This window comes from Scyliorhinus canicula, chromosome 2, assembly GCF_902713615.1.
Source record: "Scyliorhinus canicula chromosome 2, sScyCan1.1, whole genome shotgun sequence".
NCBI classification, from domain to species: domain Eukaryota; kingdom Metazoa; phylum Chordata; class Chondrichthyes; order Carcharhiniformes; family Scyliorhinidae; genus Scyliorhinus; species Scyliorhinus canicula.
In genome coordinates this window covers 126,623,426-126,636,615 of record NC_052147.1, presented here as the reverse complement: position 1 = coordinate 126,636,615, position 13,190 = coordinate 126,623,426, and the positions used below count along the sequence as shown (strand labels likewise).

Sequence of the window (13,190 nt, the reverse complement as noted above, 5' to 3'; positions counted from 1 at the left end):
GCACTAACTCCAAGAAAGACCACAGAGTAAAATTCCTTCCTGGGATTTTCATGGGAAATTTATGTTGAATTTGGCCTCCGTACTGAACCCCTTGCATATCCTACTGTAGAAGTACCAAATATGGTCTTGGGAGGCACCATAGGTGGAGACTGTCATTAAAGTTACACAACAATTGCTGTCATCCAACCTATTGCGCCATTTTGACCCGAAGAAGGAATGCATTGTCAGAAGTGATGCTTCCTCTTATGGGGTTTGGGCAATACTTTCACACCCCTGGAAAGACGTGACGAAAAAGCCCATTGCCTACACATCAGGACCCTTTTGGAGGCTGAGCAGAGATATTCTCAAATTGAGAAATTGGGAATCATAATGGAGAAAACAGGACCAGTGTAGTACAAAGTGAAGACTCAGGTTAAGGTAGTAAAGAAACACTGGGACCATCTCAGGAGCAGGGAGTCTGCCCCCGAACAAGCATGGTTACCGACCGTGGAGGTGGCCGTTGTCAGTACCAGGCAACAGCTCAAAGATAACACACCACCCATTCCTCTGGATAACGGCGACATAGACTCTTAAGTTGGAAGCAGAGAAAGATAGTCACCCGATTGATGGGGACCCCAAAGAGAAATTTGGTTCATTAACTCTTTAACGCTCCCTCCAGAAACGTAAGGTCTCCAATTCCATTGACAACACCAGATCCGGTCCCACCCTCGACTGACCTCAGATTGGTCACCAAGCAGTGGAAGGGAGTTGATCACAGCGAGGGTACCATGAAACGGACTTCAGGAGGGAAGGATGTTATGGTGGCCATGAAGGACAAGGGGGATCATCAATAGATCCCCCCGTGAGCTTCATGGAATATAAATTTCCCTATTGAGAGGGCTGGAGCTCGCCCATAGAAATGAGCAATGGAGTTTAAAACTGGCTGCTTCAACCCAGGCCGGTATTCCGTAGGTCCCGAGCTTGGACTTTGTGCACGGTAAACTACAGCTTTTCAAAGTTATAAATGAAAGGGGTTAGTCTTGGAAGACTAGCTTTGCTGAGATTATTACAGTTTTAATTGGTCAAATAAATTTGTTTTAAATCATACTTTTACAATACAAAGAACAAAATAAGACTTTGGTCATGAGCACTGTGTCGAGATGAACATTAAAGATTGATCAACACAAATACTACAACTTAACTGTATCATTTGGAATATCTTAAAGCTATACTACTCTGTTTATATGGAAATGGTAACGGTGCTCCAAAAATGATAGTGCCCCTGAAAAACCATTTTCAAAATGAAATCCGTGGTAATGCGAGTTCGAAATGCCGATCTTTGTAAACAAAGATGCTCATCACTGATCTACAATGATCTTGTCAAAGTGACTATCAATGCCTGAGGACAGCATGCTGTAGCTCATCATCTATGTCACTTTGACATGTAGAGGAATTGTGTCATCGTGGCACATTGCAGCCGATGATTGACAGCTGGCATTGTAGACCTCGTGTTAACAGATGGTAAACTTCTATTTGTCAGAGTTAAAGATGAGCACGTTGTAACTTTTAATCAAACTTTTTAACCTTGTTTTTGAAAATTGCAATTTTGAGTGCTGCATTTAGGTTTCACCAAGTTCAGCAATAACACAAAGTCTAATGTATCTTCCCACCAAATACGTTCCAGATACAGGGTGATTTGAACCTGCTTGTAAATCCATAAAACGAGTGATATGTGTATTGTATTCCAACACATCTTCTCGATGTATCCCCACAAGTCAATGAGAAGGAGTGACCAATGCATTTCACTCAAGGAGGAGTGAGGCAGGCGTTCACATGGAGGTGAGCCTCCAAGATTTTCCTGCTCAGATAAACATTCACCATGAGCATCTTTAAAAATAAGTGTCATGAAATGAAATGAAAATCGCTTATTGTCACAAGTAGGCTTCAAATGAAGTTACTGTGAAAAGCCCCTAGTCTCCCCCCTGTAACAAGCTGCATCATGAATGGCCCCTCATGCCTGAGAGTGCAATGTATTAAATGTCGAGGTACTGGACCACGCAGATAAAGAAGGACCCTGGTTCTTTGCCTTCTGGATCCCTTCTGGACTGGGTTACTTGACTTGACAAGTGGGCTGCAGCAGATAGCCTTTGTGTTCCTTGCATCTCTGAAGGAACCAGAGTCAGGATTCAGGCTGCAGCGATCAGGAGAATGTTGAAACATTTGGAGAGGAGAATATCGGCCTGACTTGCAATGTCCCTTAGTTGAACAGCCTGTGAACACTCACTGTCCAGGTACGAGAGGGCTTCCTATGCTTATAGAACTGGATCCAAACATTGGTCTCTGCCTTCAGGGAAGGAATAGAAAAAGGGAGCGAGAAAAATTAGGAGACTGGAAAAATTAATTGTTACAAACTTATAATTCACTGAACTGTACTTAATCCGTATATTAAGATCAGAGGTTACTTAGATAACACCTTGCTTAGTTTGTCATGTTGCTGGCTGTGAGGTGACATTTTTATACACAGAATAAAAAGGCAATGTTTTAAATTGCAGGAAATTCCGCTTTCTGAAATTTTATCTCTGGAACCTGGAAAAAACTTTAACTTATTACCTGCTGGAGCCAATCATCACTGTTTTGAAATTACCACCGCCAGTGTTGTCTATTTTGTTGGGGAAAACCTGACTAATCATTTGAGTTCACCCAAAAGCAACAGTGTGTTGACAGGTGGCACTGGGTTGGATGTTGCCCAGATGTGGGAGTTGGCCATTCAGCATGCCTTGATGCCGGTCATTCCGAAAGGTTCATCTTCAGGATCCGTGCACAGCCTGCATAGTAAGTGAGATTTATAATATGGATCTTTTCAGTCTTATATGTAGAAAATGTTTCCCTTCTAAATATTTACACAAGAAGAATGGGAGAAATTAAATGTTGACTCTGGGACAAGTGGCAGGGAAGGTGAGTTCATTATGTTGGAGCTAAAATGTAAAAATTATGATGGCGGGTTCAGACTGCAAGATTAGTCTTCGGTGTGACAGCGGCAGGTCAGACCTCAAGCCAGGATTCGGTGCGGGGGCTTTCCACACAGTTTATTTTGTGGAATATCTATTGGTCTCATACACCCAATATTTCTACAACCTCAGGAGCAAAAGGAGAGGCTCTCAGCGGTTAGCGACAGAGGCCACAAAGCCAGCAGCAACAGAGGGGGGAGGTTTCTCAATAGGGATAGCATCTGACAGCCTCCCTCAGCTGCTGGGACATTTGTCTGCAGAGGTCGCCAGAATGTGGCCCCTCTGTGACTGTGTGAGTGTTTCTGGGCTTGTGGAAAGATCTGGGGTGATGGTGCAGCCCCTGGGTCATTGTTGTCATCCTGTTGGGAAGTCCAGTCTTTGGTCTCTTGGAGTGGTTGATGCTTTCGGTCTGGAATGTGGAGACCTGTGGACAACAATAAGAAATGCATTAAGGTTCCACAGAATCTATGGGCGCAGATCAATTCCTAACATGGTCCTGAGCACCCATAATGGCAGCACCAGCGTGGATGCATTCTCACTTCGCTGCTTTGTCACTCCAGCTTCACTATCAGCTAAAAATCGGTCACCCTGCTCTCCTGCAAGGTGGAGGGCTCCTTCATCAGCAGGTATATGATGACCTTGGGACCTGTCTTCACACTTTCCTTCAGGTTTATGGGTCTGCTAGTCCAGCAGGAGAAAGTGGAGACTTAGCGACTTGACAAATTCCAACTAATCCCCTTGTCTGCTTCCATTCCCATCACACATACTGGCCTGTCTTTAAGTTAAGTTGCATCCAATCTCTCACTCAAGTCAAACTGTAATTTACTTTGGTCTCAAGTAATGGGCAGTTCTGAGGCTGATCAGACATTAATCCACCTACAACTAGCTGTACACTCAAATACTAGCTGTCCACTCACACAAATACATTGTTGTACACTCAAATACTAGCTGTACACTCACACAAATACATTGCTGTACACGCACACAAATACATTGCTGTACACTCACACAAATACATTGCTGTACACTCAAATACTAGCTGTACACTCACACACGTGCATAGCTGTATACTCAAATACTAGTTACATGCACACAAATACATAGCTGTACATTCAAATATTGTTGTACACTCAAACAAATACATAGTGGACACTCAGACAAATACATAGCTGTACACTCAAATACTAGCTGTACACTCACACACGTACATAACTGTATACTCAAATACTAGTTACATGCACACAAATACATAGCTGTACATTCAAATATTGTTGTACACTCAAACAAATACATAGTGGACACTCAGACAAATACATAGCTGTACACTCAAATACTAGCTGTACACTCACACACGTACATAACTGTATACTCAAATACTAGTTACATGCACACAAATACATAGCTGTACATTCAAATATTGTTGTACACTCAAACAAATACATAGTGGACACTCAGACAAATACATAGCTGTACACTCAAATACTAGCTGTACACTCATACAAATACATAGCTGTACACTCAAATAATAGCTGTACATTCACACATCTACATAGCTGTACACTCAGAGAAATACATAGCTGTACACTTAAATACTAGCTGTACACTCACACAAATACATAGCTATATACTCAGACAAATACATAGCTGTACACTTAAATACTAGCTGTACACTCATACAAATACATAGCTATACACTCAGACAAATACATAGCTGTACACTTAAATACTAGCTGTACACTCATACAAATACATAGCTATACACTCAGACAAATACATAGCTGTACACTTAAATACTAGCTGTACACTCACACAAATGCATAGCCTGATGCCCACATGAGAGACAATCCCATGCCAACGTGACACAAATCCGGGTGGATGGAAGGAGGTCATTGATCCTTTTCCTGCACTAGATTCAGGATCTTTGGTTGAGCCCATTGTTGTTAACCTCCTCTACGATCCCCTACCAATGCTAGTTTGGTCAGGTGGAGGGGCTTCTGTTGCCATCACTTGGGAAGAGCATCCTCCTTCACAGTGAGACATTGCTGAACTGTGTGTAAAATAATGAACCTCAAATTGGTTCCGACATCACCAAATTGATGTGGAAAGGACTCAGACATTTTTGGGGGTCAGCTCCCAGGACAATAAAGTTGAATAACGGGGGAATGGGGGGGGGGGGGGGGGGGGGGGGGGGGGGGGGGTTGGAGAGAAGTGATGGGGGGGAGAAGGGGAGAAGTTTGAGGGGATGAAAGGGTACACAGAGTAAATGACCCAGACTTGTGACAAAAAAGAGATGGAGAAGAGACTTGGGGCCTTGATGCAGAGCCTCCATATTTGTCAAGGCAACATTTCTAGAGCTTGCTTGGACCTGCGGAACTGTCACTGGTGGCATCCTGCAATGAATGGAAACTTGCCGTCACCATGTGATCATCTGTGTTTCACTTGTCAGTGATCATATGAATCATGTGGGCGCTGGCTCCCAACACAAAAGCAATGTTGGCACCCGCTTCTGGCTCCACCGTTGGGACTGGATTAAATTCCACCAATATTATATAATGTAGTTCTGTTTTTACTGGAGATCATTCCTAGAATTGTCATGTAATACCATTCCCAAAGTTATATCAAGCAGTTTTTACCTGACGTCACAAATATTCCAGCATCATATTGGGTCAAGAAGAACTGAATGGGAATCTTGGTTCAATGATGTGGGACTGTTGCAGATTTTGGCTAGAAATCCAATGAAATATTTTTGTAAGGCTGCATTGAGGCCATGACTTAAACATCTGCTTGAAGGTTTCACTTCAAAATAACGCAGTTAACAATGGAAATTTAGCCTGAATGGGGATCAGACCTAATAGCACCTCTCCGTGACTTTGTTTATACCCTTTTGAAGGACTCTTACTCCACTGCAGGGTCAGTTTGAGGTTTGACATTGATCTGCACTGCACCACATTGGAATCGATGTAAATCTGAACTGCTTCACACCATTGCTAAAGTTGTAGAACAAATACAGTCTGAAAGGATGTGATTTTCAACCCATCTTTTGCCCCTTGCTCTGAAATAAGGAAAGAAGACTTTCATTTCTGCAACCACTTTCATATCCTGAGAACGACAAATCACCAGCCGTTGACCTATTTTTAAAGTATAGTCGCTGTTGCAATGTAGTCAAATGTGGCAGCCATTACAGGAGAACTCCTTGCTCTTTGAATAGTGCCATGTGATCTTTTAAGCTGAAATGAGAAGGCAGATGGGGGTCTTGGTTTAATGTCTCATTCAACAGAGGTGCCTCCCAGCAGCGCAGTAGTGTACTCCCTCAAAAACTCCCTCAGCACTCCCTTGAGTACTCCCTCAGCACGTCATCAGTACTCCCTCAGCACTCCCTCAATACGCCCTTGAGGGCAGCATGGTAGCACAGTGATTAGCACTGTTGCTTTACAGCTCCAGGGTCCCAGGTTTGATTCCCGGCTTGGGTCATTGTCTGTGCGGAGTCTGCAAATTCTCCCCAGATATGCGTGGGTTTGCTCCGGGTGCTCCGGTTTCCTCCCAAGCCTGAAAGACGTGCTGTTAGGTGAATTGGACATTCTGAATTCACCCTCTGTGAAATGTGGTGACTAGGAGCTTTTCACAGGAAACATCATTGCAGTGTTAATGTAAGCCTACTTGTGACACTAATAGAGATTATTATTGTTCCCTCAGCACTCTCTCAGTACTCGTCCAGTACTCCCTCAGTAGTCCCTTGAATACTCCCTCAGTATTCGTTCAGCACTCACTCAGTAGTACCTTGAGCACTCCCTCAGTACTCCTCCAGCACTCCCTTGAGTACTTCCTCAGAATCTCAGTATTCATTCAGTATTACTTCAGGACTCCCTCAGTACTCCCTCAGCATTCCCTCAATATTCATTCAGCACTCGTTCAGTATTCCATCAGCACATTCAGTAGTCTATTAATAACTCCCTCAGGACGCTCCGTACTCCCTCGGCACTCCTTCGGCACTCCTTTGAGTATTCACTCAACACTCGCTTGGCATTCCCTCACTAAACCCTCAGAACTCCCTCTGCACACTTTCAGCATTCCTTTGAGTATTCCCTCAGCACTTGCTTGGCACTCCCTCAATAATCCCATCAGAACTCCCTCTGCACTCCCTCAGTCCTGTACTGAAGTGCCATATAAATAATGGGCTCAAGTCCCTGAAGTGGGGCGTGACCACCATCTGACTGAGAAATTTGAGCAACATCACAAAGTCGTGTCTACTGTTCAGTCATTGAGTTAAAAATAACATTAAATTTGTGGGCAACAGAAAAGTATTGGTTTATTTTTTGTGGGCAACTCTGCCCCGACATGAATTAATCTGAATGCATTATATTGCGACTGTGATGATAGTAAAATCAAATTAAACTGACCTCTTTTTTTTCATCTAGCAATTCATTTGTCCCTATACTCCCTTCATATTATATTCAAACATTTTCATTGAATATTCTAGTGAAACTGTGCAGAATGTTTCTCGAATAGACACAATGCAAATAATAGTTCAGTTATTCACAAAACAAACGTTTTACTGGATAAATCTTTGATATGAACCTGTTACTGAATATCCTGCTGATGTTTTTACATCTTACATTCCGATGTTCCAATGTCAAAATACGTTTGAGATCTGGAAAAGTAGTTATCTGAGGAGATGCTATATTATAACGTGATGTATTTCAATCTATTGGTCAGAGCTGCAGTGGATCACCTCAACTTTGACCAAGAGGACTTGTTTTTGAGGAGGTGCGAATTTTTGTCATGACCCTGTTCACAAATGAGTGAGCATCGCAACTGAACGACCCAACAGTTATAGCCCGAGTCACACAGCACAATGTGAATGACTAGATACCCAGTAAACGTCCTATAATTCTGTGCACCGCATTGCTCAACACATACACTCATTGTATGAAAGTCTTCACAAAATTCATGCTATCTAACATGGTGGATGCAGATGGCAGAAATGTGAAATAAAATAGTCAGCTAGTTAGGCAACGTCTATGGAGAGCTAAAGAGATGCCTCCTGGTCTGCATAAAATTCCCTGATTTCCTGTTTCTGTGAACTCAAAATGATTGGCACACAAACATTACAAAGAATTTCACAGCAGTTAAATTCAGCTGTATTCTCTTTCACCAGGAGATGTGTCCATCAGCATTTCAGTGTCAAACAGCCAGATCCAGGAGAATGTGGTGAGTATTGTTTGCAGCAATTGTTCACAAGCTGTAATGAAAACCCATCGCTGAACATCAAAGGTCTTTCAGGTGGAAATGTTCACTTAATCTGGGAGCATTTTTAACTGCTAGTCACAGTTTCAACTTAAATCACTTCAATATAGATGGGTCACTTCATAGGCCTATTGTGAATGGGGGAATAGAGGAGCTAAAAAGTAAAAGGCAAATATATGAAACAAATTTCCAGCTGTAAGCCATTGTTTTAAAGCAGGCACGCCAAAGTGCAAGGCCAGAATTTTACCCTCCACCCAGGGACTGGATACCAGGCTGGAAAGTGAGGAAAAATGGACGCCATAGCAGTGACACTGTACATGTTACTTGCCCACCACTAGGGGATATAATTCCCTTGGTACGCTAGACTAATGTCTGCCCACCAGGTAACACCTGGCAGGCTTACGGGGGGATTGCCTCCCTTTCAGGCCCCCTTTGCCAATCAGAGGCCCTTCAAAATATTCCCTTGCATTGTTCCCTCACTGCGGTTTAGCCGATGCCAGTTTAATAAGGACATGGGGAGTCCACACCGAGTAAAATGAAGAAACGTGGTTTTATTTACAGACGACATATACACTTCCTGGTAGATCCCTATCTGGTTCCTGGTCTGGTCGGTGCCTTACTGGCCGACCTTTTATACAAAGGTTAATAGAGATCCTCCCCCCCTTGCGGGGAGTTTGTACTCCGAAAGGACCACGGGGAAGATATTCATTCCCACCCTGTAGGACACGTGTGGGCTAATAAAGCCGGCCCCCGCCTGCCCTTGTTGCCAGGGCCTGCCACGCTGGCCCTGGACCACTCCAGTCTGGCTTCTAGGCTGCTTGCCTTTGCGGTGGCCCCTGCTCCCAGTGGTACTGCTGGAACAATGGAACTGCCAGCCATTTGCTTAAAACTAATGGAGAAAACTAATAGCTAGTTTCAAATGGTTTTGGATGGGATTTATCCTCGGCATTACCATCTGTGTAACAGACATCATCACTCGAAGAAACGAATCACAAAAATAATTTTAATTTGAAAAGGATTTTTTTACATTATAAACTATAGCAGCCGACAGTCAAACAACTATTTATATTTGACAGGTGTGTATGATTTTAACACTCACGAGTGATGCTGTCTTCAATGAATTTGTCGGTGATTTTAACAGATTAAACATAAACAACTGCCTCATCTGCATCCATTACATTGTCAGACTATAGGACAAGTGTACAAAAATGCAACTAAACAGCAACTCTTCAAAATATATTGGCTTTGTTTGCTATCTTAGAGCCAGAGAGAGGGGAGAATTTTTTATTATGCAAAATAAAATTAGGGGCTGGTTTAGCACAAGGCTAAATCGCTGGCTTTGAAAGCAGACCAAGGCAGGCCAGCAGCACGGTTCAATTCCCGTACCAGCCTCCCCGAACAGGTGCCGGAATGTGGCGACGAGGGTTTTTTCACAGTAACTTCATTTGAAGCCTACTTGTGACAATAAGCGATTTTCATTTCATTTCATAACAGGGAGGACCACCAATGATAACCATTTGTAATTTACTGAGGGAGCATTATAGCTTGTAATATAAAAAGAAAAAGTTGTCTTCAAGGTCATCCACCCCTTTATAATAAAAATGGTTATTAGTGTCATAAGTAAGCTTACATTAAAACTGCAATGAAAATATCTTAGTTCATATATTTGATCATTTTGATTTTAACTTAACCTTTTGAAATGATTTGTATATATTTTAACTTAAGCAATGTCAGTTCAAGTTGAAGAGTGGGATAATATAGCACAGAGCAGACCATTCTGTCTGCACCAAGTGTGCCATTAGTCCCACTCCCACACTCTTTCCCAATATCCCTGATCTTTAAAAAAATCTTTCAATTATTTATCTAATTCCGTTTGGAAAGCTAGTACTGTATCAGTTCCCAGCTTCCGAGCAGGCAGTGTACTCAAATTCTGACACATTGCATGAAAAGGCTTTTCCTCATATTGTCCATGATTCCTTTGCCTTGAATTTGTTATTCCCTGGAATTGACCCTTCACTCAGCGGAAACAGTTTCCCTTTATTTACTCGTTGTAAATCCTTCATGATTTTAAACATCTCTGTTCCCGCAACATTCTTTCTGCTGCATGGAAAACAGCCCAGACTTTTCCAGCTTATCTCTGTAACTGCTCATCATTGGAAACTGTCCTCATTAAAATGGGGGTGCTCAGTATTCCCGTACCAGCCTCCCCGGACAGGCGCCGCAATGTGGCGACTAGGGGCTTTTCACAGTAACTTCATTGAAGCCTACTCGTGACAATAAGCGATTTTCATTTCATTATTGGCGCAGCACTCCAGCTAGGGCAGGCCGAGGAGAGCAGACGGAGGATAACCATGGCACACTGTTCTTGGCAGAATTGCAGGAAGTGGGCTCCTTCGCATTTTGCTGGCTCCTACACAATTATTAAAATGTAGAGTACCTGTGGGCCACAATTCCACAGCAGGGAAAGGTATTCGGTGGTAAAACCCACCGTTAGCTGACAATGCAGCAGATGCAGGAGAACTATAAAACTATAAAAGAGCCTCTTGGAAAACATGGCCACAACTTTCCCACCTGACTCTGTTCCATTAACATGAAACTTACTGAGAGCGCGAAGGCAGCATGGGTGTTTTTCCAATTTAAAAGTCATTAGTAAGTATTTCATCTTCCACCAGTTTCACTTTATTCATGTGTGCACCATCATTATTTGTTGAGATGAGCTTAGTCAGAGAGCTAAATGTATTGGCACACTAGATAGTTACCATGCATTAATAGTTACAGGGGAGTTAGGTACATTTCTTTATTGTGGAAGAATCAATGCTGGGCTGGATCCTCTGATTTGCAGACTAAGTGCTGATGCCGGCATGGGAACAGTGGTGTTTTACACCAGAAAAAACGGCGCAACAGCTGCACCGATCCTCCATCTGGTGGGGGTTAGCAACGGTGCAGCGTAAAACCCCCGGCTTTACCTGCGGATATGGCCAGAAAATTGCCAGGTCCACGGCCGCGCATGCGCACGGTGGTGGCCTGCGGCGGCCCCGCTGTGCAACATGGCGCCGGCCGCGAGCGGACCAGGCCTGCCGAATAATGTCCCCCAGTAACTCCCCTTGCCACCCCCGGAGCACCCCGACCTGTCCCCCCAGACCCCGCCGAAGCCCCCGCCACTCTGCCAGACATGGCTGGACGTGCAGGCTCAGCTGGTTCTCCTTTCTGTGCATTGTGAAGACGTTTGTCTGCGGTCATTCTCAGAGGGGTAATTGAAATGCTGCAGGTGAACTCAAAAGTTCTGCAGTGACTGTGCCAACTAACACACTGAGGTTGACCCACGTGTAGAAAGTACTCATACTGCCATTATGGTCCCTTATTAACAATGACTGACAGCCCCCTTCACCAAACATACCCATACCCAGTAGACCAGGCTCTTTGCATGTCACTTCTCCATTCCCCAGCCCTACTCCACACTTCCCCAGCCCCCTCCACCGCTCGCTTCCCGCCCACCCCTCAACCGCAATCCCACAGACAGGCCTGCCGGTCCTGAGCCTCTGTGCAAGCTGCACTCCCCTGTCTCAGAGTTCACAAACTGATGAGCTCAGACACAACAGCAGAAAGCCAACTGTCACACAGCTCCTTCAAACCAGTGTGAACTGCGTGCCGTCAGATTCTCATGCGCTACTGATTTTATCATAAGAGTAGGAGGCAATCTCTACAAGTTTTAATAAGTATTTGTGGCATGTAAATGTATTACAAGTAGAAACCCACCACAGGGCCTTGTGAGGCTTGATCTGCTACAAACCTGTCACTGAGCTCATCCCTAAATTTGAACACACCATCGGGAAAGCCAAATTTCAGCTACTGCCGAACGAAGTCAACCTGCCCACCGCATTTCCTGCTCCCCTAAAATCCCAAATTGTTTTATACTGGTTGAGCAAAAACACGCTTACTTTTGTACTCTGTGCCTCTCTATATAAGCCCAGGATCCCAGTGCTGCACCTTCAAGCTTTGTGTATAAACACTCCCAGGTCTGTCTGTTCTTTCACCCCATTTATAATTGCACTGTTTAACTTGTGTTTTATTTCCTCATTCCTCCTACTAAAATCTATCACCCCACACTTTTTTGCATTGAATTTTATTTGCCACCTGTCCACCCATTCCACCACCCTGCCTATGCCCTCTTGAAGTCTATCATTATCCTTCTCGTGTTGTTTACTATCCTGCAAGTTTCGTTTCATCTGAAACGTTTGAAATTGTTCCCTGTACCCCAAAGTCCAAATCAATAATGTATGTCAAAAACACAGTGTCCCAGTGATAAACCTTGGGGAATATCCTTGACGAATATAGATTGCAAAGCATTACAGCCCCTCGTCCCCACTCCCACTCAAGTGCTGTCTAATATTATTCAATGTTTGAGATGAATGTTGGAGAATGTTGCTGCACAGTGCCAGAGTCCCAGGTTCGATTCCCGGCTTGGGTCACTGTGCGGAGTCTGCACGTTCTCCCTGTATCTAAGTGGATTTCCTCCAGGTGCTCCGGTTTCCTTCCACAAGTCCCGAAAGACATGCTGTTAGATAATTTGGACATTCTGAATTCTCCCTCAGTGTACCCAAACAGGCATCTAGGGGCTTTTCTCAAAACTTCATTGCAGTGTTAATGTAAGCCTACTTGTGACAATAAAGATTATTATTATCATGAGAAAAATTTGACAGCAATGTACAAGAATTTAAGCTTTGGAATTTCAGGATTAAATGCAGAGTTTATAATTTAGATGTGATTTTCATTGAGCTGAGGAAGTATTTTTTAGTAATGAGGTTAATGTAAGCTAGTCTAGTAAATGTCAAATGTGACTGTCTTCCAACAGGATATCAGTATGGTGTATCAGATATTTCCAGATGAAGTACTGGGATCTGGACAATTTGGAATTGTCTATGGAGGTAATAAAACTTGACATCCATGTTTCAGCAGCTT

The 13,190-nt window shown here is 43.5% G+C and overlaps 1 protein-coding gene across 1 annotated transcript in view; it reads left to right on the top strand.

The window, feature by feature from the left end:
- Positions 1-13,190, top strand: part of prkd1 (protein kinase D1) — a 419,619-nt gene that overhangs the window by 386,762 nt on the left and 19,667 nt on the right. The window contains exons 10-12 of the mRNA XM_038786278.1: positions 2,532-2,811; positions 8,143-8,195; positions 13,084-13,156. Of these exons, the coding sequence (XP_038642206.1) occupies positions 2,532-2,811; positions 8,143-8,195; positions 13,084-13,156 (406 nt within the window). The remainder of the gene's footprint in view (positions 1-2,531; positions 2,812-8,142; positions 8,196-13,083; positions 13,157-13,190) is intronic.